Source organism: Lytechinus pictus, chromosome 5 (genome assembly GCF_037042905.1).
Source record: "Lytechinus pictus isolate F3 Inbred chromosome 5, Lp3.0, whole genome shotgun sequence".
NCBI classification, from domain to species: domain Eukaryota; kingdom Metazoa; phylum Echinodermata; class Echinoidea; order Temnopleuroida; family Toxopneustidae; genus Lytechinus; species Lytechinus pictus.
In genome coordinates this window covers 29,079,533-29,102,456 of record NC_087249.1, presented here as the reverse complement: position 1 = coordinate 29,102,456, position 22,924 = coordinate 29,079,533, and the positions used below count along the sequence as shown (strand labels likewise).

At 37.1% G+C, this 22,924-nt stretch overlaps 2 protein-coding genes across 6 annotated transcripts; one reads left to right on the top strand and one right to left on the bottom strand.

The window, feature by feature from the left end:
* The first annotated feature begins 1,984 nt into the window (after positions 1–1,984).
* LOC129262148 (uncharacterized) lies at positions 1,985–11,059 on the top strand. 4 transcript variants are annotated; one of them, XM_054900202.2, is made up of 6 exons: positions 1,985–2,126; positions 6,594–6,755; positions 7,664–7,805; positions 8,197–8,760; positions 9,200–9,343; positions 10,007–11,059. In XM_054900202.2, the coding sequence occupies exons 2-6, from the start codon at positions 6,633–6,635 to the stop codon at positions 10,255–10,257; spliced, it is 1,224 nt and encodes a 407-aa protein (XP_054756177.2). In that variant the 5' UTR covers positions 1,985–2,126; positions 6,594–6,632; the 3' UTR covers positions 10,258–11,059. The 4 variants fall into 4 exon arrangements, with proteins under 4 accessions (XP_054756177.2, XP_054756176.2, XP_063956251.1 ...); XM_054900201.2 differs by having other exon boundaries at positions 2,023–2,252; XM_064100181.1 differs by having other exon boundaries at positions 2,087–2,258.
* On the bottom strand, positions 10,943–21,407 carry LOC129262150 (monomeric sarcosine oxidase-like). Of its 2 annotated transcripts, XM_054900203.2 has the most exons (6): positions 20,940–21,407; positions 19,554–19,723; positions 16,288–16,423; positions 14,798–15,358; positions 14,004–14,147; positions 10,943–13,390 (listed from the first exon to the last, which is right to left on the bottom strand). In XM_054900203.2, exons 2-6 carry the CDS (start codon positions 19,689–19,691, stop codon positions 13,158–13,160), a joined length of 1,212 nt encoding a protein of 403 aa, XP_054756178.2. In that variant the 5' UTR covers positions 19,692–19,723; positions 20,940–21,407; the 3' UTR covers positions 10,943–13,157. The 2 variants fall into 2 exon arrangements, with proteins under 2 accessions (XP_054756178.2, XP_063956254.1); XM_064100184.1 differs by lacking the exon at positions 19,554–19,723 and having other exon boundaries at positions 20,940–21,361.
* Between the last annotated feature and the right edge of the window lie 1,517 nt (positions 21,408–22,924).

Below are 22,924 nucleotides of genomic sequence, written 5' to 3'. Positions count from 1 at the left end.
TTGGGCAATGATTATCAGCCACCCTTGAAAGAAATTGTGCCTATACGTCCATGCCTACAACTCCCCCCCCTCCCACCTTGCTCACCCTTGTCGCTTGCCCCCCCCCCCCCCTGACGAAATATGCCAGGTACGCCACTGCCACATACCTGTCCGAAAATGTTATGTTTGATCGGTCTACGTTGGTCAAACATAGCTAAAGCACACATATGTATCATGCATGTTTTGCAATATGCATACACATTAATTGTATGATGGTTTCGATCTAACTTTGATGTGAACCTCACCGGACCTTTTCGAATGTGCTTCAGAGCTTTAAGTTCCAATTTCACGAAACATGCTAAGCGAAAGGGTGATGTGGGATACAAATATACCGTTGAAAAGTCTCAGAAGGTAACTAAGAAAATATGACCATGAATACATTAAATTTGGATTCATCATGACTGGCAGTGATGTTTAACCAAAAGCAACGTGTGACGAATGTGCTGAAGTATTGTCAATTGATACGCTTAAACCGTCGAAGCTTCAGCATGTTCAGAGAATCATCGAGTGCAGGATTCAAGCCAAAAGAGTATTTCGAGAGGAAAAAAAGGCTGCATTTAATTTATATCAGAAGATCATGAAGTTCACTAATATGCTCATTATAATCATTATTGCGTATCTCTGAGTCGAGACATGTAGTCATATCGCTTTCTTAAAATGTTGGTAGGTGGACCTCGAAAAAAATCTGAGAGTCAAAGTGGTCCTCGAGTGGAGAAGGGTTGAGAAGCGCTGATTAGTAAAGTATGTTATTAATAAATGAAAACTTCAGAACAAATTTCCTTATTTTATTTTGTAATTTCATAATAAATTGAATTGAATTGATTTGAATTTCGTTTCACCACGAACAAGGGGAATCGAGGAATTTTAAAGGGGAGGGGCACAAAAAGTTTGTTGATATTACGAGGGAGCTAAGGAAACGACGGAGATGGTGTTCAACTCCCTCCCTCCACGTCCACGGCACGGAGCTATTGCAATTTGTAGCTTAAAATTGGTGAATACTATGTAAATTGTCTGTTATCATTGCACACATTCCCTTCCTACTGTATCTTTTTCAATTTCCCTCCTTCATCAAAGTAGCCTTGATTATCATTTGCGATGTGTGTTTTTTATACCATACGGTCAAAACCAGTATGTGGTAATACCTAGCTTGCAATTAAGGCTTACATTTTATCAGTCCGGAATGATCGAGTTTTATTTTCATATGATGGACACTGGCGTTCAGGTCGGGATGCATGCTTGGGGTCATGCCCCTTAAAATTTCATGACCAAGAAAAGTGTATAAAAGGAAAGAAATGGAAGGAAAAGGGATGTAATGAAATATTACATTATTTTCTGAATATTATATCAAAATCTAAAAAGAAATAAAATAGATTTTTGTTTAAGTCCAAATTTTTGCTCATTGCTTCGCTCGCATCTCTTTAGAAGCTTTTCTCCATTAATAGTCACGTCAGAACCCCAAAACACATTTTGGGCCCATTAATTGCTCCAGAGAGTTGATTGGTGGACATGCAGGTAGGCCTACTGAGCCCAGCATTCATGATTAAATTAAGTAAAATTCATAAAAATCTAAGCACAAAAAATCCCTTATAATTTTTTATATTTTTATCGAATGCTCGATTTGCTCGTAATATCTTAATCTTATGAATACAAAAGCAAAGAAAAATAACTCGATTTAATTTAATATTCAATTATGTCATCCATTTCAATTAACATTCCTTTAATTGTTCTTGTAGCAGGTGATACGTATAATGTAATATTTAATTCTACTTAAAAAATGAATTCAGCATAATAAAAAAAATGAAAGACAGCACATACATTCTATTAAAACCTGGCATAAACGCACATCACCAGCCTTAACTGTATTACTTATATTACGTAATAGATCGCAATGGAAAGATGGGTCTATATTGATTATATACATGTAATTATCAAAAGGCCTTATTCCAGTGCACATGCACAAATGCACAATGCAACGAAGACTGTATACTTAAGCCTACATCAATCCATCAGTGCAACCATGGACCTTGCAACTAACGTTTTCGAATCCATTGTAAGCTTTGATATCTGCACATCACCCCACATCACATGTGAGTAAATGTCAACTGCATGATTCTAGTGTTGATAGCGAGATACAAATAGAGAAATGACAATGAGTAATCACGGCAGTCGTTGATGATCTACTTCTCGCCGAAGTCTTTCCAGCAATTTTCTCGGTAATAGTATGTGCAGTCTATTTTATTGCAGGTTTTTTGTATTGTTTTGTCCATTTTACATACAGGCCTAGCTCACTCACACTAATACGAGGGCCTAGCTAGGCCTAATGCGATGCCGGGAGCTCTCTCCTTTAGTATGATGGGGTGTCCAAACTTCGCGGACTTTTCAAAAATATTCATCAGGCTTAAATTTGTTCACAAAATATTCATAATTTATACAAAACCAATTCAAGAAATAGTTACCACATTGACGGCAAGATCCTAAACTATAAAATCGTGGACGAAAATGTAAAGTAGGTCAAGGGATTTCGCCGGTATCGCGATCTCAAAATTCTATTCCGATTGGCGAATGCGCGCTATGCTAGAAAACCGTTCTGAAAAAGTGTGACCTAACTTCGCGGACCAAAGTTTTGTGGAGATTTAAACAAAAACTCAAGCTCAAAAAGTGACATATTTATATCAGATTGACGGCAAAATGCTATAGAATCGGTTAGTACCACATTTAACTCACATTTTTGATGATTTCTGCTTGCAAAATGGTGATATCGTAATGCTTGTTGAGAATATCAGATTTCTTCAAAACGGGCGCTAACGGTGACAAATTTGCCGATCTTTTGTCAATATTTTCATGAATACTGAACTCATCTGAAAGAAACTTACACCAAAGGGTAATTTTAGGTTGCTTTTCATGTTGATGATGTCAGATTTTAAGGATATTGGCTAGTTTTTGAGATAATGACCGTCCGCGAAGTATGGACACGCGCGAAGTTTGGACTCACTGCCATACAGTGACTCCGTGAGGGTAATATAATTATGATAATACATGAATACTTATGTTCCTCAATAATGTTTTAGTTGGGCGGTCTTGGACAATCCGGAAGCAAGCGAATCAATATGCATGACCATACTAGCGCACAGTATATTCCAAGTTTGACCGGATTTGGGGCTACTAGTCATTTTAACTATAGCTAGCTTACCATACAGCTTATAAGTTATAGTCTTTGACTCCTGTTTTTCCTTGACCTGCACAGTAAAAACGCTGTTGAAAATGTTATACAACGCCTTTTACTATATGAACCTTACAGTTGTTGTTTAACAGTTTAAAACAAGTATGCCTAGACAGTGGCGTAGCAACGGGGGGGGGGGGGGCCTGGGGGGGCACGTGCCCCCCTCCCTGAGATTTGGTGTGCTCCCCTGAAAAAATTGGCGGAGCAAAAAAAAAAGAGAAAGAAAAAAAGAAAAGAAAAAAGAAAAGAGAAGGGGGAAAGACAGAAGGAAAAAAAGAAGAGGAAAATAAGAGGAGGAAGACGAGTGAGACTTGCAAAACAAAAAATCTTTCATGTTACTAAATCAAATTTTCGCTCGCGCTTCACGCTCGAATTTCCTGTTCGATGATCGAGATTCTCATCTTGCTGAATAGGCTGATATGGAGCTTAAAATATCAAGTTTTGAAGTCAATATACAAAACATATTTCATCTCGGACATCGAGCTTTCATTATTTTTTTTTCATTTACAAATTTAATGCACTCTGTAAAATGTCCGTTAATATGGTTTACATAGTTATCAACATTTTAAGCTCACGCTGCGTGGTCGCATCATTTGATTTGCCAAGTTCCTTGTCTTCGTGTATTCCATAAAGTTCTCAAAATATCAATTTTCAGATGTGACTGTCAAAACGTAGGCCTACTTTTAATTTCTAGTTTTCAAGCCTTAAAAACAAAAAGTTCCACGTTGTCATTACGCATGTTAGATAAACAAATCTTTCATTAAGTGTGATCCACATCCACTTCACAATTTTCCTGCACAGTACTTGAAATAGTTTTTTTAAATTGACCTTTTTTAGATCGTAATATCAAATGTTTTCAGCTCGCGCTTGCATTATTGATCTTCGTGATTATAAAAATGTATTCAGAATGCCAAGATTGTAGGTCTAAATCTAAAATATGCGCACGCATGTTTATTGAGATAGCCTGCATGTTCTTTATTTAAAATATGCTTATCCAGTTTCAGATCAGAAAATCAATAATTATCAATGATACCCAATTAACCATATCCTATTCATAATTTACAAAATATGAATAGAGTGTCTCGCTTTTAGGTCTAAAATCTTAATTTTCTTCCGCTCGCGCTTCGCGCTCACATCAATTGTTTAGTTACATACCTATCCCATTTATGATTACAAAAAGTGCTTAGAATGTCAATTTTTAGGTCGAAATGTCAATAAGTTTTAGCTCGCGCTTCGCGCTCCCATTATTGAAATATGTACCGTATTCGTGGGTAGCTGTAAACAGTCCTTAACAGGTCTGTTTCCGACCATGCTAGAACATTTATTAAAAATTTCTGCTCGCGCTTCGCGTTTGCAGTAATTATCTAGTTACATACACATCTTGTTCAGGATCACAAACAGTGCCCAGAATGTTCAATTTTCAGGAGAAAATAAATGAAAGAAAAAAAAAATCGCTCGCGCTTCGCGCTCGCACTTTTTATATAGGGCTTATGAGATTATTTCATATTTAGGTTATTTTATAAGAATAAAGCTAAGAAGTGACTGATCGGGGAAAATATAGGTGAAGATAATTTCGGGCCCCACCCCCAGTCGGATCTGCCCTTGTGACATAGTATATACACACGCACAGAAAAAAATGTTGCCCCCCCTGAAAAAGCAAGGACCCCCAGTGCCCCCCCCCCAGGAAAAAAATCCTAGCTATACGCCACTGTGCCTAGATGATTGAAAAATTAAATATCAAAGATTTGTTGTTTCAGATTTTAAACATTTGTTTAAGCTGTAAGGTTAAGTAAACAGCGATTGTTGGCGGACCGTGACCCGGAGGAGACAAAGCACTGGAGAGCACAGCATTGTTCACAAACAATACAGTGCCCCTCCAATCATTGTCTCCTCAGGGTCACGGTCCGCCACTAGGTCACCGTCTCTGAGTGAGTGACTGTGCTATAAAGCAATGAACAATCGGTGACCTGGCCAAGAGCAGACAGTTGACGCCCACTTTAATACGGGTGTAATTGGAGGAAGGAGGGGTATCAAACATCAGAATTAGCAACAATCAATCGCACAGCTCAATAACCACTATAATGATCCATCAGTGACTTAATAACATTTTTTTATCTATATCTAAATATTTCTAATTTGTGAATGAAAAAATAAAGTATATGGATATATATATATGGATATATATATATATATATATCCCGGTGGTGGTGGTTAGCTAGGTGAGTGGTGATGATTCTCAAGATTCGCCAGTATGAGTTCATACAGTTCACTTCATTATGCATGACCGGGAATAACTTGATATTTCGTCTTCTTTGACGATATTTCAAAACCCAACGGTCCCGGTTTGCATCCACCTCCAACCCAATTATCGTTGTTCTCTATAATGACTGATAGAAACTGCATTAGATTATACACAAAGGCTAGCATCGAATTTGAATTTAGATTCCAAGAGGGTGTAATAGGCATACTCTGTACTTTCACGTTGAATGATGTTTGTTAATTTGACTGCAAGGCGTCTTTGTAAATCAGTTTTAAAAAACTGAACAGACCAGAAACCATGTAGTATAAATAAAGCACTATAAGTAATTATAAATAAACAAACATGTAATACGTCATTTAGGTAAAACAAATGAAGAAAGAAAGAAAGAAGAAAGAAAGAAAGAAAATAAAGAAAGAAAGAACGAAATAAAGATAAAAGTTGAGCTCGAAAGGGGGATACCGCCGGGGGGGGGGGGCACTAGACCAAAAAAGTAGTGGGTATGTGCCGCGGGCGAGACAAAAAACGGGGGCCTTGGAGCGGGCTTATTGTAAAAAGGAGGGTCCTCGGAACGGGCTTCGGAACGACAAATGTTTGGAACGGCTTGCGTGTGCATCCCTATGGAACGGAACGAGCATACGTGTATGCAGCTAGCCCAGCGGCACGGGCGCCGGGTGCGCTCGCGCAGAGGCGATGGTCGGACAGCGCTCAGCGGCCGCTTTTCACCAAAATTGCAGCTCATTGTGGCGGATCAATGCGACCGGAACGGCGTAACGAAAAATATGCGAAGCTTTGGAGCGGATTTCTTTCTTCTTTTCATTCGATAAGAAGAAAATGCTATGCTTCGGAGCGGCTTTCGTAGTTCTTTTTCTTAATAAGATGAAAATGCTATGCCCTGGAACGGAAATTTGAGTGTAAAAATGGGGGTCCCCTCCGCGGCACATACCCACATACCCACTGAGTGCCCGGAGCGCGCTTGGCACTTGATTCTCAAGGGTCGCTATATTTACATGTAGGCTTCGTGTAACCACATGGTCACCCGATTTGTATAATCGTGTACATCAATTTATTTTTCAGAATTTATGGACCAATTAACGGCTCGCGATCTAGGTCAAGATGGTGTATGATGTGTGTGTAGTTGGAGCTGGTATGGTGGGGTCAGCTGCTGCCAAATGGCTTTGTAAACTGCAACAGGACACTAAAATCTGTCTAATTGGGCCCCTGGAGCCAACCGAAAAGGTGAATGAACTTTTATTTAATCATTTCCAACTCGTTATCCCGAAAGTTTGTTTTTCCGAAAAAGCACGAATGTTATATAGCTCAGACAGTTCAACATTCTGGAGGTACATTAGTCCGAAAGTTCGTTAATCTCTTTTCCCCCTGAAAATGAATTGTGTTAAAGGTTGGTTAATCCCAAGACAGAAACATGTACCGAAAACGAAATGAAGTTTGAATTAATGTTCTATTGCCTGAAAATTAATGCAAGTTTCGTTTATGGCCCGAGGCCCATACAGTTCATAATGTTATTTACGTACAAACGAAAATTATTCCATCTTTCGGACCAACAAACCTTCGGAATAACAAAACTTATTGTGGGATTAACGAATCTTTGGTCCGGAATGGCAAATCCTTATTCATTTTTGATAACCTCATGGAATATGCAATTTGCGTATTTTAGAAAAACGAACCTTATAGCGAGCATGCAGTGCAAGTATGCAACTGACGTGCAGGTTTATATCATCTTGACTAATCCATGTATCAATGAGAGTACGTGAGATAAAGAAGAAATCAATATTATATTTGTTGCCAATTGAATTTTAAGAGCCTAGTCTTTCCAGATTCCCTACTTGGATAAACAAAAAAGAAATATGATAAATTGTATAATACGTCAACGTCTAGCTTCTATGAATTAATGGAGAGTGAAAAGAGAAATGTGTGGAGATTAAAATGAGAAATTCCTTCAAAATGTGTACCGGCCAGAAACAAATAAGACTAAACTAAATCATCAACTTACTAAATTACACACTTGATGTATTCACTATAAAATAGTCACTTTATAAATTTCAGCTTTTTCTATTATATCTGTATTGTATGTTATGCATTATTTATTAATCCCTGTGTATATTCTTTTAACGATCACGATGTAGGAATGGGAAGATGGGAGGCGGGAAGTTTTTGCATCTCATTATGACGAGGGTAGGGTGACGAGGGAGCTTGATGCTGATTATACATGGGGGCTGCTAGGAAAAAGATCTATCCAAAGATACAAAGAAATTGAACAAGAAAGTGGTAAGTTTTTATTTCATTTGTTTTTGCTTTGAAAGGAAAAAATGTATTTTGTATCAAGAGTAATTATATTAGTGTCGAGAAAAATTCCGATGATAGTGATGATAAGTGCTAGGATTATAATTTATAGTGAAAGTAATAACCATAACAGTGATGGTCCAGCATTTTTTGGCCTACGATACGATATATCTATTCTCATGTGTCGACGGATAAAAGAGTCAATGCGATCAGTGTACGTATGTTCGAGTGTCTAACAATTATATATTGTGAGTTGATGATTAGTAATCAACTTATTATTATAAAACATGGAATAATGATTATAGAGGTTGTATAGCTAATGAACATTATTAGAAAATATGCGTTGAGTTAAATGAAGCCAATTTGTTCCCAACAGGAATCAATTTTTACCATGAGGTTGGATGTGCTTTCATCGACACCAAGGGAAATCAAAATATGCAAAATTTCAAGGAAACTGCTCGAAAACTAGCAATTCAGCACGAGATCTTCAACTGTGAGACTTTCCAAGAAAAATTCCCATATCTTCGGGTGAACCATGATAGCGAATGCATTTGGACGGCTAAGAGGGCTGGCCACATCAGCCCTCGGAAACTCGTCGCCGCTCAACAGAAGATTGCATCATCGCTCGGCTGTGACGTGATACATGAAGTGGTGACCACCGTTAGTGAAGTGACGTCACAAGATGGAGACACAGTGATGCGCGTGTTGTCCGAGAGCGGGAGGGTGATTTTTGCCAGACGTGTGCTCCTTTGCACAGGGGCGTTTACCAATTTCCATAGTATTCTTCCTAAGGATAGGAAGCTTGATTTCAATATGTGCAAGACTTTTGTAGTAAAGGCTGAGTTATCGGAACAAGATGCAATGAAGATGTCGGCCATGCCAAGTATGCTTCTGGATAACAAGAACTGTTACGTGCTGCCTCCGATCAAATATCCCGATGGTAAGATTACATTGATTACACCCAAAACAATAACAAAGAAACAAGTTTTTGATCTGCTCTTATAAATTTGTAAATTTCAAATTAAAAGTATCAGATCTTTCAAGAGAGAATTATAGTAGCATATAGTACATGTCCGTTTTTATACGGGAATGTGCATTTTTAACTTCATCTTGCCATGTCGAATGTATTATTTATGCATGATTATAGGCCTATTATGTATCTTTAATCTTGCCAAGTAAACTTATAAAAAAAGTTACTTGTCGACATGGCGAAATGCGTTATCTTGCCAAGTTGATTAATAAAATGTTGTACAAAAGTCTACTTGGCAAGATATATTGTTATCTTGTCAAGTAGAGGGCACTTCAGAGCTTCCGTATGTTTGTTATGAGCTGTAGGTTCATTGATTATTGAAACCTATACTATTTTCGATTTCCTGTAGGAAAATACTACTTGAAGCTTGGATTGTGGTTCAGTTTGGATAATCAGTTCGATGATATCCAAGGAGCGGCAGAATGGTTCCGAAGTCATGGGAGAAACTATGATACCTCAAAGACATTAGATGTGCTACGAGAACTGGTACCAGGTAATTGGGCTCGAAGATTATTTGGAGGGCATGATTGAAAGTAGAAGAAAGATAGGTGGATAGAGAGAGGAAGTCATAGACAATGAAATAAAGAGATATAAAGAATTAAACAACAGAAATAAGGGGAAGATCTCACTGAATTATTTTGATTCCAAACAGGGATGAATCTTAAAATGATATTGAGAATCTGAACGTCCAATTTCATTAAGAAATTAGAATAATCTTATTTATATTTCTCAATTTTCATGTTTCAAATGGGGATCTAGATAGGGTGTTATGGCGTGTGTGTGTGAGGGTGTGTATGTGTGTATGTGAGAGAGAGAACGCGGGAATGGGTACAAACAGAAAGGGGGGAAGGCCATATTTTGGATTTTCGTTAGTTCACCTTTCTATTTTCAATTTCATGCATTAATCAGCAATATTCAATATCCTTTAAGAACAATTTATAAAAATTGTGCATGTCTTTCATCATGATTATTTAGAATTGTGTTCAGGTGAATCATAGACAAAAATGATAAAACAAACCGACCGAAAAAAAGGAATTAATGAGTATTTATTGAATGAAGTAATTGTTTATACTCTTTATCTCATTTGATGTGTAGATGGAAGATATGTTTTGTAATTGTCTCCTTTTTCTTTCATTTTTTCTTGCTGTGGAAATAGATATTCGACCACTAGGTCTGACGACAAATTCCTGTATTGCCTCCATCACCCCTACTGGTCAGCTCTTCTGCGACATGATAAACCCTCGTCTTGGTGTTCTCATTGGTATGAACGGGCTAGGGGCAAAGTGTAGCAACGAAATCGGACGAATGGGTGCAAGCATGATCTCAAAAGGAACCTGGAATTATGACTTAAATCCGGATCTGTTCAAAGTTCAATATAAGAAGAACGTACTCCAGGGAAAGCTTTAGAAGATGGAGGTTTGAGTCAGGATTTTATGTGAATTTGATTTATCCACCTATGTTGCATTAACTGTCCAGAGTCCAAAACCTTTGACTGGGCAAATATAGTCGATCAACGTCAGCTTGGGAAAGGGTATGTTTGATTTTGCCTCTGATCCCAACCTGCTTGCGCGGTTGCGATGATGTTTGGGATGGCCTTTTTTGTTTGTTTCGACGACCATGAGGAGCCTTTGACCAGACCAAAATGATATGAAAATCTTGATGATTCGAGTAGTTGTTGGTGTGTTAAAATATGGAGCCAATAAATAGATAGAAAAGGGGGCATCGTTATCGGTTAATTCGTACCATGGGTTTCGGTATCAGTTATATTTAACACGGTGGTGGGAGAGTGGGGTGATTTCAATTTTGCATATCGTTTTGGCGTTCTACAAAATAAATTAATTCTATAATTTCACATAAGTTAATTACTGCATCACCAAAGATTCTATTTAAAAAAATCGTAGATGTGACTGGAACCACTTTGATGTGCAAGTGACACCGAGGAGTACCACCCCATTGTCTGACGATGATTTTCTAAATATTTCCATATTACTGTATAAGCCTATATGGATTATAAGCACAACGATTGACAGACTCTCCCATAGCTCACTCTTTTACATGCAACTCTGAAGTAAAAGTAATATGAATGTATAGGTTGTAAATTACACCATAGCGTATTTTAATTATTAAAATACTTGATCTACCATTTGAAAATTTATAGGATGAAGCTCGAGACCCATTCGGCTTCAGAAAAACAAAATACCCCCCCCCCCCCCAAAAAAAAAAAGGGAGAAAACTGATCCTTATTCCCGTCGTGGATGTTTTTTTTTATTTTCTTCTTTTCCATTTCAATTAAATTCATTTCATTTCTTGATAATCATGACCATTATTATTATCACATCTAGCATTATATCATAGTGTATATATATATATTTCAGAGATTTTATTTTGATTATATTTCAAATGCATGTACTTTCGATCAATTTTCGATCGAGAGAAATGGGAAAATAAACTTTAAAAAATTATCACATTGTGTTATCGAAGTTTATTTAAATTGAGGAAATATTTTCCTACGTAAGCATTATATTTTTGTGATTCAGAACACAAAATTGGTAGACGGCAGGATACGTTCTTTCATCCTAACTACTTAGTGACCCACATGAAGTTGCTGTGTCGTATTCTACTCGCGATACCACAACATTGTGCTCCTCGCAGTAGAAGAAATCATCAAGGCCAGTAATAAGGTCCACGAAAGGAGCTCGTGGTAAAAGATTACTTAATAGAGTTTTATGAATTTCAAACTTAAATCACGGAACATAAAACCAAAATAAAATACACAGCAATACATAAAAACTTAACAATTGTACGGTATACAACATTTGCAATTCAGTTTATCACTTGGTCTCCATGTGTTGGGTCTACTTATCGGATAGTCTCATTCCAAATGGGCTAAACCCATTCGGTCCAATTATCGTTTTTGGCCTACGTTACACTTGGCCTACATTACACTTGGCCTAAACTCCACTTGGTCTAATATCCATTTGGGCTAAAATCCAGTTTGTCTTATTTCTACTCTATTCATGATTTTTACTTTGTCATCTGGTTCACAAACAGTTCATCTATCCATGCAGACTCCTGTTCGACCAAGTATAGTCTACCTGGAAATTAGACAAAATTGTAAACAGTATAAACGAAAATTAAACTAAATGGTGTGTATACAACTGGTTGTAGACGAAGTAGGATAAGACTATGTGGTATGAGACCAAATGGAAATTAAATGAAGAGGTTGTAAACCAATCAGTATAATATGCAAGTATAAAGGTAAACATCGTTAAGGGTGTCGCAAAATACATTGTTTGATAGTTAATGTCACTGATTATCTGTTCGACATGAGCTAAAGCTCGGATAACGTAGAAGTGTGGGGGTGCATTTCGTGTATTTATTCAAATCAAATGGTCAATAATCTCCGATGACTAGTCCCTATGAAAATATTTATTGCACATCTAAATTTGCTTTAAATCGACTCAAAGATATTTGGGTAATAAATACAGCTGCATGATTCAATCAATAATCTGTTTCGACAGCAGAATCAATATAAAATTTATGTTAGCACTTTAGTTATTAATAGTGGACTGAGTACTATAAAAGAGATAGCAGTATACATAAAAAAAGCGATAAAACATCCTGATATATATTATATATATATGCTAATAAATGAGACGTGCTTCACTGCATGTCACCATGCCACCTTGCATCCCGCACCGAAATACATTAGTGCCGTCTTATAAAGGGATTTACATGTATACATGATCGTGAATATAATTGAGTCAATCCATCTAATTTTAATAGTCCTAGTAAGTACTCCATCAGAATAACTTCATCTGAGAATATCAACTCTGCTTGCGCTATTATTAGTTTCAGAGATCTACAAAAGTGATATATTAAGATTTAAAAAAATCTGATTAAATTATAGAATAAGTTTTTTCCTTTATCGAACTACATGTATGTAGTTTCATACTAAAATGAACTTTAATTTCAATAAGGTAACTGCGTGAGAAAACATATAATAGATATGGTTAACTGGATAGCCACCGCTTTCACATACCCATACTATCATGAGAAGTTTACCTTTTTATATAATGGTTGTATAATTGGTAAAATACTCTTTAAAAAAAGGAAGACGGACGCGGTTGCGGCCCCGTAATCACAGGATCAAAGTTTGATTAGTTTCCCATAGCAATAATTATCTTTTCCCAATAGGACGGACGGACACCTATTACCGAGTCATGGGTATTGAGATCACAGAATATTGCGAGTGTCTCTTAATAGAAGACTTTTGGGGGATAGCGCCGTCACCCTCTTCAGTTTGACTACGTGGACTTGAAACGCAACTTAAAGTGTTCAGCAGGAAGATCATAGTCCCACGACCCCTTGGCGACCATCTTTGCTGCCATTCGTCCGATCTCATCGCTGGATTTGGCGCCCTTACCGGTCAAACCCATCACTACTCCCAGGCGTGTTGAGATCATATCACAGTATAACATCCCAGTTGTGGTACGAGAGATTGCACAGCGAGCAGTTCGTACAGATATTGGCGCCAGATCTACATCAAAGAAGAAAAACAATAAATCATAAAGTTTTAAAAGTTATGCAGTATTACAAAGATTTACTTAGCAATTGGATTCACCCCGGGATTCACCTCTTGACTTCTCCCTCAACCCTGTATAGTTCAAATAAATAGTAGCTAGGCTCTTGTCATCACTTTTCTGACGAGCGTTGCAAAAGTTCACGAATATTATTGGCAACATCAAATTTATTTGGAAGCTCTTATACGAAAGTAAGAACATGAACATGAAAACTTTCGACGCAAATTTTTCACAGTGGATCGTATAGGAGCTATTAGGTCATGTGGTTGCTACCATTGGCGAATCAAAAGAACCCCGGCGAGTCGCGGCGACACTGTCTAAACAGCCCATTGCGAAGACTGTTTTGCAACTGTTTGCGAGAAAAAAAACAGATTCACGAAGAAATTTTATACTTTTTTGTAATTCTATACATCTCCAAAATTTATCTCTGCGATTACGAAAACTGTTTGCGACATTAACAATATCTGAGAACTCTCTTACAACCCTTCGTGAACATTTTAAAGAACAATGACCTCTGCGTTCTGTGAGATACCCCCTTTAAAAGAAGTGGAATGTTTCAGGGTAACTCACCAGGAAGGAAGAACTTTAAGATGTTCAATATGGTGTCTTTATCATCTTCATGATGTGCTTCATTCCGGAACCACTCGACCATGTCTTCAAGACCACTGGCAACATTTATCACTTTATAACCTCCGATCTTGACGTAATACTTTCCTGGAGTTTAAATAGTTTAATAAGAACAATATTCCACTTTTGGTGCTTAATAGATCAGAACTACGACTCTCCATTGCAGGTATACCTGTTTGAGATCGATTTCCAATTATGTGATGACAAGTTATTTGTACTTGAATCCTTAACATCATCTTTTTATGCATAATAATATTGAACAGCTCGATCAACAATGTTGGCTGAAAAGTTTAAATTTCGTAATAATTGTGAAAGGAGGAACCCTATTTGATTTTCTGACGTGATCTACAGCTACGAATCAATGAGCACACATATTAATTATTAAAGAATGAATAAGAACTGAAATCACAGGGTATATTTAAATATTCTTGGTATATAAATGATACAAACCGTCCACATCGACATTAATACAAGCTTGTGATCACCAGCCTATTGAGATATTACGACCAGATCCCCAAGCTACCATGATCGTATCCCAATTATTTCGTGCCACTGTTACTTTGGTCCCATTTCATTAAAAAAAGTTAGCTAAATAGGGCCCACGTTACTATACCAACTTCTGTGGGCCTAGAGTGTCACACTAGCAACCCTACATTGTATCTAATTAAATACTTATATATGTAAAAGAAAATGAATAAACCATGCATGATCAGAAATAATTGGATAGGTTTCCTTACCGTCGGGGTATTTAATTGGAGGAAGAATATAACTCAATTTCCCTGGAATGTTGATTATCATACAAGGCATGTCTGCATGACTCTTGGCATATTCCTCGCTGACTTCTGATTTAACTACGAAAATTTTCATAGGTTTGAAGTCGATCTTTTTATCACCAGGTAACAAGTCATAGTAATTTGAAAAAGCCCCAGTACAGAGGAGTACTCGCTTGGCAGTGACTTGACGGCCACTTTGGCAAAGGACCTTCAAGAAATCACCATCCGTATCTTCAACTTTGATCACAACATCATCGATGATTTGACACCCATGAGACGAGGCTATTTTCTGCTGAGCTGCGACGAGATTTCTCGGACTGACGTATCCGGCATTCTCGGTGTTAAGCAGAAACTCCCAGTTTGGCTCGATATGAAGATATGGCAACTGTTCTCGAAGTCCAACAGAGTCTAAAGCCTTGTAGGCCGTGACACCCGTCTTTTCTGCATTCTCTTTCGTAATTTGCAAGCTATCTTCGCCTTGGATGCCAACAAAGGCACACCCCACTTCTTGGTAAATCCTAATGCCTGCCCCCCCCCCCAGATAAAAAAAAAATAGGAAGAAAAAGGAAAGGTCAATAAATAAAAATTAGATCGATTGAGAAGAACATATGATCAAAATTAGTCCATAATTATCTCCATTCATTCATTAAGTGATCTGAAGAAAAAAAATATTCATTTCAGAAAGAGAAAAAAGTCAAGGAAATATCCATGGAACCCTTGACTTTGTTAAGCAATGTTAACATGGTAGTTAGAATTTTTTGTGAAATTATCATATTCATGATAAAAGTGAATTTTAAGCGGGAAGACGGATTCATCGCTAGGTGATACAATCAGCATATTGTGAAATTCCACTCTACGTACCCAGCTTTAATTTTAACCTGAACTTTAAAAGTTTAAAACTTAAGAAAACCACGTATTCTGTTGATGTTTTTCATTAAATTCCTATCATTAATATTATTATAATCTTAATTTCCTTTTTTTCTTTCTAATTCCATTCATTTAAGCACTTCAGCCAGCAGACTGTTCTTTCCCAGGGCCGTTCTGAATCGAACTATTATTGCTTTTTATTTTTCAAAAATTCATTAACTTACATTTTTAGGGGGATTAATTTGCTTTCATACATGCAGTGGTGCTAGAGAGTTAGTGAATCCCATCAAAAAGTACACTCCTTCATGCTGAGTGTTGAATGTAGACAACAACGCTACAATCTTCAGCGAGCCCAGAGAAACAAACTTTATGTAATATTTTAAGTAATATTTGATATCACCTGACTTCACAATTATATCTAAAACATGGCAGTGGTTCAACATTTTAGCACCACTGTATAATACATAAAAATCATGTTCCGAGTCGAACTCGTGACACTTCAGTTATTTACATCTCTGTAATTCCATCAGATTTATATCAGCTTAAATTGATATGCAAAATATTCTAAGATCTTTAAAACTACTCACCACTTTCCCTCTCGATATCTCTGAATTGTTTAATTGACCTCTGAGCTAGAGTGGCCCAAATAAGATCTTCGTCCATCTCTCTGGTCAGTCGTCCTTCATCATAGTGGGCTGAAAATATCTCCCTCTTCGACCATTCCTTATAAAATTTGATTAAAAGTATATTTCAATCATTTCTAATATACACGCAACCAATGGATGTAATGGTCAAACAATGAGCATTTAAAGTACATTAAGGTATCATTTGAACGTTAAAAATGTTAAAGTATACATTAGTGAAAGTACAGTATAATATCGTATTCTTCAAGACAATTCAAGACAATTCAAGACAATGGCAAGACCATTATGTAATACAGTCAGTCCGCAAGCCCTGAAAAAGTAGCTTCTTTTATCCAAGTGATATTCATGACAAGAGTGTTTTTGCATAGTTAATGAGCTAGGTGCGAACCAAAACACCTCTTTTTATTCGGCCATTGCTGCTCTAAATATTGACCAAATTTCATGTTTTTGGTATCTTTGTAAAGAAGAAGAATCATTCTTTTAGGTCATGTGTTTGGATTTTTAAAAGAATGTTGTAATATAGGAAAAACTTTTGATCTAAAACATGAAACAAATTCGTTTTTCATGCAACAAAAGTTTTTGTTTTCACACTTAATTTCTGTTTAGGCACAAATGATTTTTTAATCATGATAAAGCTGAAGATCTAAGCTTTAATATGATATAATTTTTATAAGAAGATGTATTTTAGATGGGTCAGCAGCCAGCTTTTCATAGGCCAAGTACATTTTGCAGCTCAAAAACAAGAATACTGCGATCTGATTGGTCATAGACCACACACCCACGCAAATTCCAATGTTCCCCACACTGGGCCTCTGCAAGGTCACACTCACCATGTGGTAATCTCTTCAAATTACCCGCGCCTGTCTGTTTTGAAAACAGTATTCAGCCAATCAGAACTCTGGATTTTATGTTAATACTCAGACATTTCAGAAATCTCGTCTTGCATCTTGATGGAAATAACTGGCTGCTGACCCATCTAAAAGATGCCACATATCAAGAGTGACATTGTAAGAAAGTATAGAGTTTGAGCTTTCTGATGATATAAATAATGTTGGTGCCTAAAACACAAAATGTTGCACAATTTGCAAGTGAAAACAGAGGAAGAAAATTCTGTTTGATGCATCTTTTCAGGTAAAAAATTCACTTATTTATCAAAATATTTCATTCAAAAGAAATGACCAATATAAAAGGGTAACATTTACTCTTGCCCATGGTACAAAAATAATCAATATTACTCAAGGAAAAAGTGGTTAAATTCTTTGAGAAAGAAAGTCTCACAATTCACGAGATTTTGCAGGGACATGAATTCAGCCACGAGAGGACTTGGATAAATCTTGCTCATTTGCTCATTAACACAGGGGCTTGCGGACTGACTGAATATAATTGCTAGGCTTGAAAAAATGGTTGTGATGTCGCGCAAACCTTATGCAAGTCTTCAGATTAGAATAGAAATACAAGGGTGCTTAAATCAATGGTTGATAATATTATGGAAACTCAAACCTTATTAATGGCAGATTGATTTCAAATTCATACAACTGGTTGGATGTATTAAGATTATATAAACACTTATTTACTTCCTATTTCTATGTATAATTTGTGTACCACTGAAGATAAACTAATTCAGCTGAATGTGATACGGAAAATATATGTTAATTAGTATGAACTTGTCATATGCAGGCTTGTTAAAATATAAACGCACAAGAGAAATTGTATAGGACTACTTTTAAAATAATTATATAAAAACACAATTATGAATGTCACTAGCTATTTATAACTGAGTGTATAGTCAATCATATTGCTTTCTGAATAACCTACATCACATTATTCTGTGTCTGTTCATTTTTTGTTAGTATATAATGTACATAGGCGGATCCAGGGGGCCCAAGGGGCCGCCCCCTCCCCTATTGGCGAGGAAATAAACCCAAAAAATAGGGAAAGGAAAGGAGAAAAAGAAGAGAAGAAATAAGAGGAGGAAGACGGGTGAATAACATTAGATGAGGGGTAGATTTGGAAGAAAAAAAATCTGTCATGTCACTCAAAAAAAATTCGCTCGCGCTTCGCGCTCCCATTGCCTATTCCTTGAGAATACATATCTTACTCAATGGGCTGAAGTAGATCTTAAAATATGCAGTTTTGAAGTCAATATACGAAACATTGTACTACATCGAGCTTTCAATATTTTGTATTATTGACAAATTGATTTTTTAAGTGCTCTGTAAAATGTGTCGTTTTGTGGTATGTATATCAAAATTTTCAGCTCCAGCTGCGCGCTCGCTAGGGACCTGGGAACGATTTTAAATGGGGGATACTGGTTTGGAAGAAAAATTTGACAAGCAAAAAAAAACATATAAAGTAAGATAAATTAAAAGTTAAATTTGTACTTTTTAGCATACCCAGCACCCCCGCTTCCCAATGCCATGGCGCTCGCATTATTTGATTTGTGAAGAACATATTCTCTTCGCGTATTCCATAATATCCCTTTTCAGGTCTGGTTGTCAAAACTTATCAGCTAGCACTGCGAGCTCGCATTTTGATTAGTGATATATTAATACTTCTATGTGAGTTCTAACAAACTACTTAGAATCCCCTTTTCATGACGGTTTGGCGGTTTATCAAAAATGTCGGCTCGTGCTTTGTGCTCCCATTAATTGTTAAAAATGTATTAACCCATGCACCATATTCATAATTACAAAAGTGCTCGAAATCTCCAGCTTCAGGTCTTGATATATCAACAGTTTTCAACTCGCGCTTAGGAAGAGGAATATGAAGATATTCACCCTTTTCATATGATGACAAAATGTGCTTAGAATGTCTCGTTCCTATCATGCCTATAGGTCGTGCTTCACGCTCGCAGTAATTATTCAGTTACATACGCCTCTTGTTCTTGATCACATACATTGCTCAGAATGTTCAATTTTCAGGAAAGAATACAAGAAATTTCCAAAAATTTTAGCTCACGCTTCGCTCTCGCATTATTTAATTAGGCTTTAATGTGAGATAACAATCATCTCGTTTATAAGAATAAAGTTAAGAAGTAAATGTTAGGACGACCCTTCAAAGAAACCAACAAAATCAGCTTTTAGCGGCCGATCGGGGAGAATGTGGATGATTTCCCCCCCCCCCCCCCTATTGGCGAAAGCTGGATCCGCCATCCGCCCCTGAATATGGCCTACTTATGCTGAGTTACATAAAGTTGAACGTAGGCATACCTCTTTCGTCGGTTCTTGAGGCCCAACTAGACAGACTTTGGTTTCCCGTTGCAGTTTACAAAGCCATTTGGCAGCAGCTGACCCCACCATACCAGCTCCAACTACACACACATCATACACGGTTTCTTCCATGGTCATGATTAGTAGACTTTCCTTCCCGTTATTGATTTCTTAATTCCAGAAATTCAAATTTACAGAGCATTAGAATGGGCCAATTTGATAAAAGAAAGACGTGAAATTCAAAAAGAAAAACAGGGGCTGCGGAATGAACGGTTTTGAAAATGGGTGTCTGGAGAGGGAGCGATATGATGGCCATTCAAATAACTACATTTTTTTTAGATGGTAATTTTTATTTTCTCACGTGCGAGAAGCTTTTTCATATAATAATAGCCAATTTTTATCATGATAGAGCGCTTTTCCCTGAACGGCTCAAAGCGCGTAACAGCATATTATTACCCCGGTCATTGGATTCATTTCAATCCCGCACGAAAAGTGCACAATTTCCACTCCCTGGGGAGCATTCCTTGCATTAATCGCAGCCTCATTATGGCGCTGGCAAAATCAAACATATATTTTATAGTAGGAAAAAAGTCATTTTCTCAAGATATTGGAAATTTTATTTTTCAGTATATCAACAGACCGATTATTTCACATCGCTCGTGAAAGAACTAACAATTTGTCATTGTGAACTGTTTAAGAAATGAAATTTGTGCTTTTATATTCCATAACATATGGAGCAGCTGCACATTAACATAAAAATATATAAATTATAATTCTAGTAACTTTCTTAATCTTTGATGAAGTTTTCCTAATACATTCACCAATATCATTTATCATTATTTTTTGTGGTGTTACAAAAAACACTTTCTTTCATTAAGGATGAACTTTTCCTTGAAGTTGAAGACCCCACGGTTCCTTAGCCCCTGAGCATAAAACAAGTTCGTTCAAAATTAATAATTTTTATATTGTTTCAATATTTCATGGGATAACATCAATTCAGACACTTGACATACAATAAATTGGTCACATGGTATAAGCAGATAAGAAAAATATTTGTTTTGTGACGAAATTTTACAAAGCCCTGGGAACGATTTTTTTTCTGGGAATGCTGATGTAAATTTGAAAAGCAAAAAAAAAAAAGGTTTTCACTCCAAAATCGTAGTAATATTGGTAATTTTTTCCCTAAATTTTTACACATCTTTCAGAATACCTGGGGGTGCTGCTTATGAAGAATAATACACACAGCACCCCCGCTTCCCAGGGCCGTGAAATGATTGAAATTGTATTGCCAATTTCATATTCGCTAACAGGCGCTGATCATATTAATACACGAAATGTTTAGGCACGGTGGGAGAAAAATCAATGAAATATAATCACAAAACATACCTGAAAAATTCGTATATCGTGGTATTCAATGACACACACGGACTATATTGACTGTAGATTGAATATGCCTTAAATGTTGGTGAATCAAGGTTATTTTCATCGACAGTGAACTTTGATCCCTCTCTTGGAAACATAATGGGACACTAGACGCCCGGTCTAGACGATAACAATTATATGCCAGATTCTCAGTATATAACGCATAGTGGGTATGTGCGGCCGCGGAGGGGACCCCAATTTTTACACTCAAATTTTCGTTCCAAGGCATAGCATTTTTGTCTTATTGAGAAAAAGAACAAAGAAAGCCGCTCCAAAGCATAGCACTTTCTTCTTATCGAGAAAAAAGAAGAAAGAAATCTGGTCCAAAGCTTCGCATATTTTCCGTTACAACGTTCCAGCCGGATTGATCTGTAACAATAAGCCGCAATTTTGGTGAAAAGCGGCCGCAGAGCGCTGTCCGACCATCGCATCTGCGCTAGCGCACCCGGCGCCCGTGCCGCCGGGCTAGCTGCATGCACGTATGCCCGTTCCATAGGGATGAATACGCAATTACACGCAGGCGACCCGTTCCAAGGACCCCCGTTTTCACAAACACTTTTCGTTCCGAAGCCCGTTCCGAGGACCCTCCTTTTTACAATAAGCCCGCTCCAAGGCACCCGTTTTTTGTCTCGCTCGCGGCTACACCCACTACTTTTTTGGTCGAGTGCCCCCCCCCCCCGGGGGCCAGATTGTTGGCCAAATTATTTTGATTCTCGATCGATCCTTGCCGGGGGAATCGTTTGTCCTCGCGTCATGTTTGACTTGCTTTGTTGAGGGACAAGTCCATCCAACAAAAAGTTGATTTGAATAAAAAGAGAAAAATCCAACAGGCATAACACTGAAAATTTCATCATTATCAGATGTAAAATAAGAAAGTTATGACATTTTAAAGTTTCACTTACTTTCACAAAACAGTTAAATGCACATCCTGGTCGGTATAAAAATGAGGAAACTGATTACATCATCATTCCACTCACTATTTCTTTTGTATTTTGCTATATGAAATATTATAATTTTCCCATCATTGTCAAGTGAAAAAATGATTAATTCCACCCTGAACATGTGGAATTAATTCAAACAATACAAAACAAAAGAAATAGTGAGTGATGGACATCATCGACTCTCTCATTTGCATGTCACTGAGATGTGCATATAACCGTTTTATGAAAAATAAGCGAAACTTTAAATTGTCATAACTTTCTTATTTTACATCCGATTTTGAAGAAATTTTCAGCATTATGCAAGTTTGATTTTTCTCTATTTATTCAAATCAACATTTTTCTTGGGTGGACTTGGCCTTTAAACCCTTGCCTATCCGCCCTCCCCTATTTTATTATAAATTCTCCTCTCAGCATATAGGCCTAACGAGAAAGAGAGGCCGGGAATAAAGAAGAAATCCACCATATTCGAAAGATACCAAGAAAAATAGAAAGTGCAAAAGGTCATAACGATTTCGGCCCCTAAATATTTGATAATTAGATAAAGGATGAGTTTCCCATGTGTGTGCTGGGCCGGGGGGGGGGTCAAAGTTGCTTATCATATCATGGACCCTACCACATATCTATGATGCTTTCTGGACCAATATTTTACTAAGAATCTAGGGTCGGTACCTAATAGTATTTTATGTTTCAGCTTCTCCTCTAGAAGTCTTTATGTCACACACATCCCCCCCCCCCCCTCCGTCAGAATTATCGCTCTCTCCAGCTCTCGCTTTTTGCCAGCACCCTCTCTGTCCGTATTTCCACCCTCTCCCTCGCACTCACTCTCATTCCTTCCATTATCTTTTTCTTCATATCTTGCTCTTTCTCTCTTATTGTAGACAGTATTTGCGTCACCACTAAACAAAAAATGGGGGAAATGAATTGGGGCATTCAGTTTAATAGGGATTTCGCTGACTGAAATAAGAAATGATCCTCGTTATAATTTATCAATACCATAAAAAATGATAT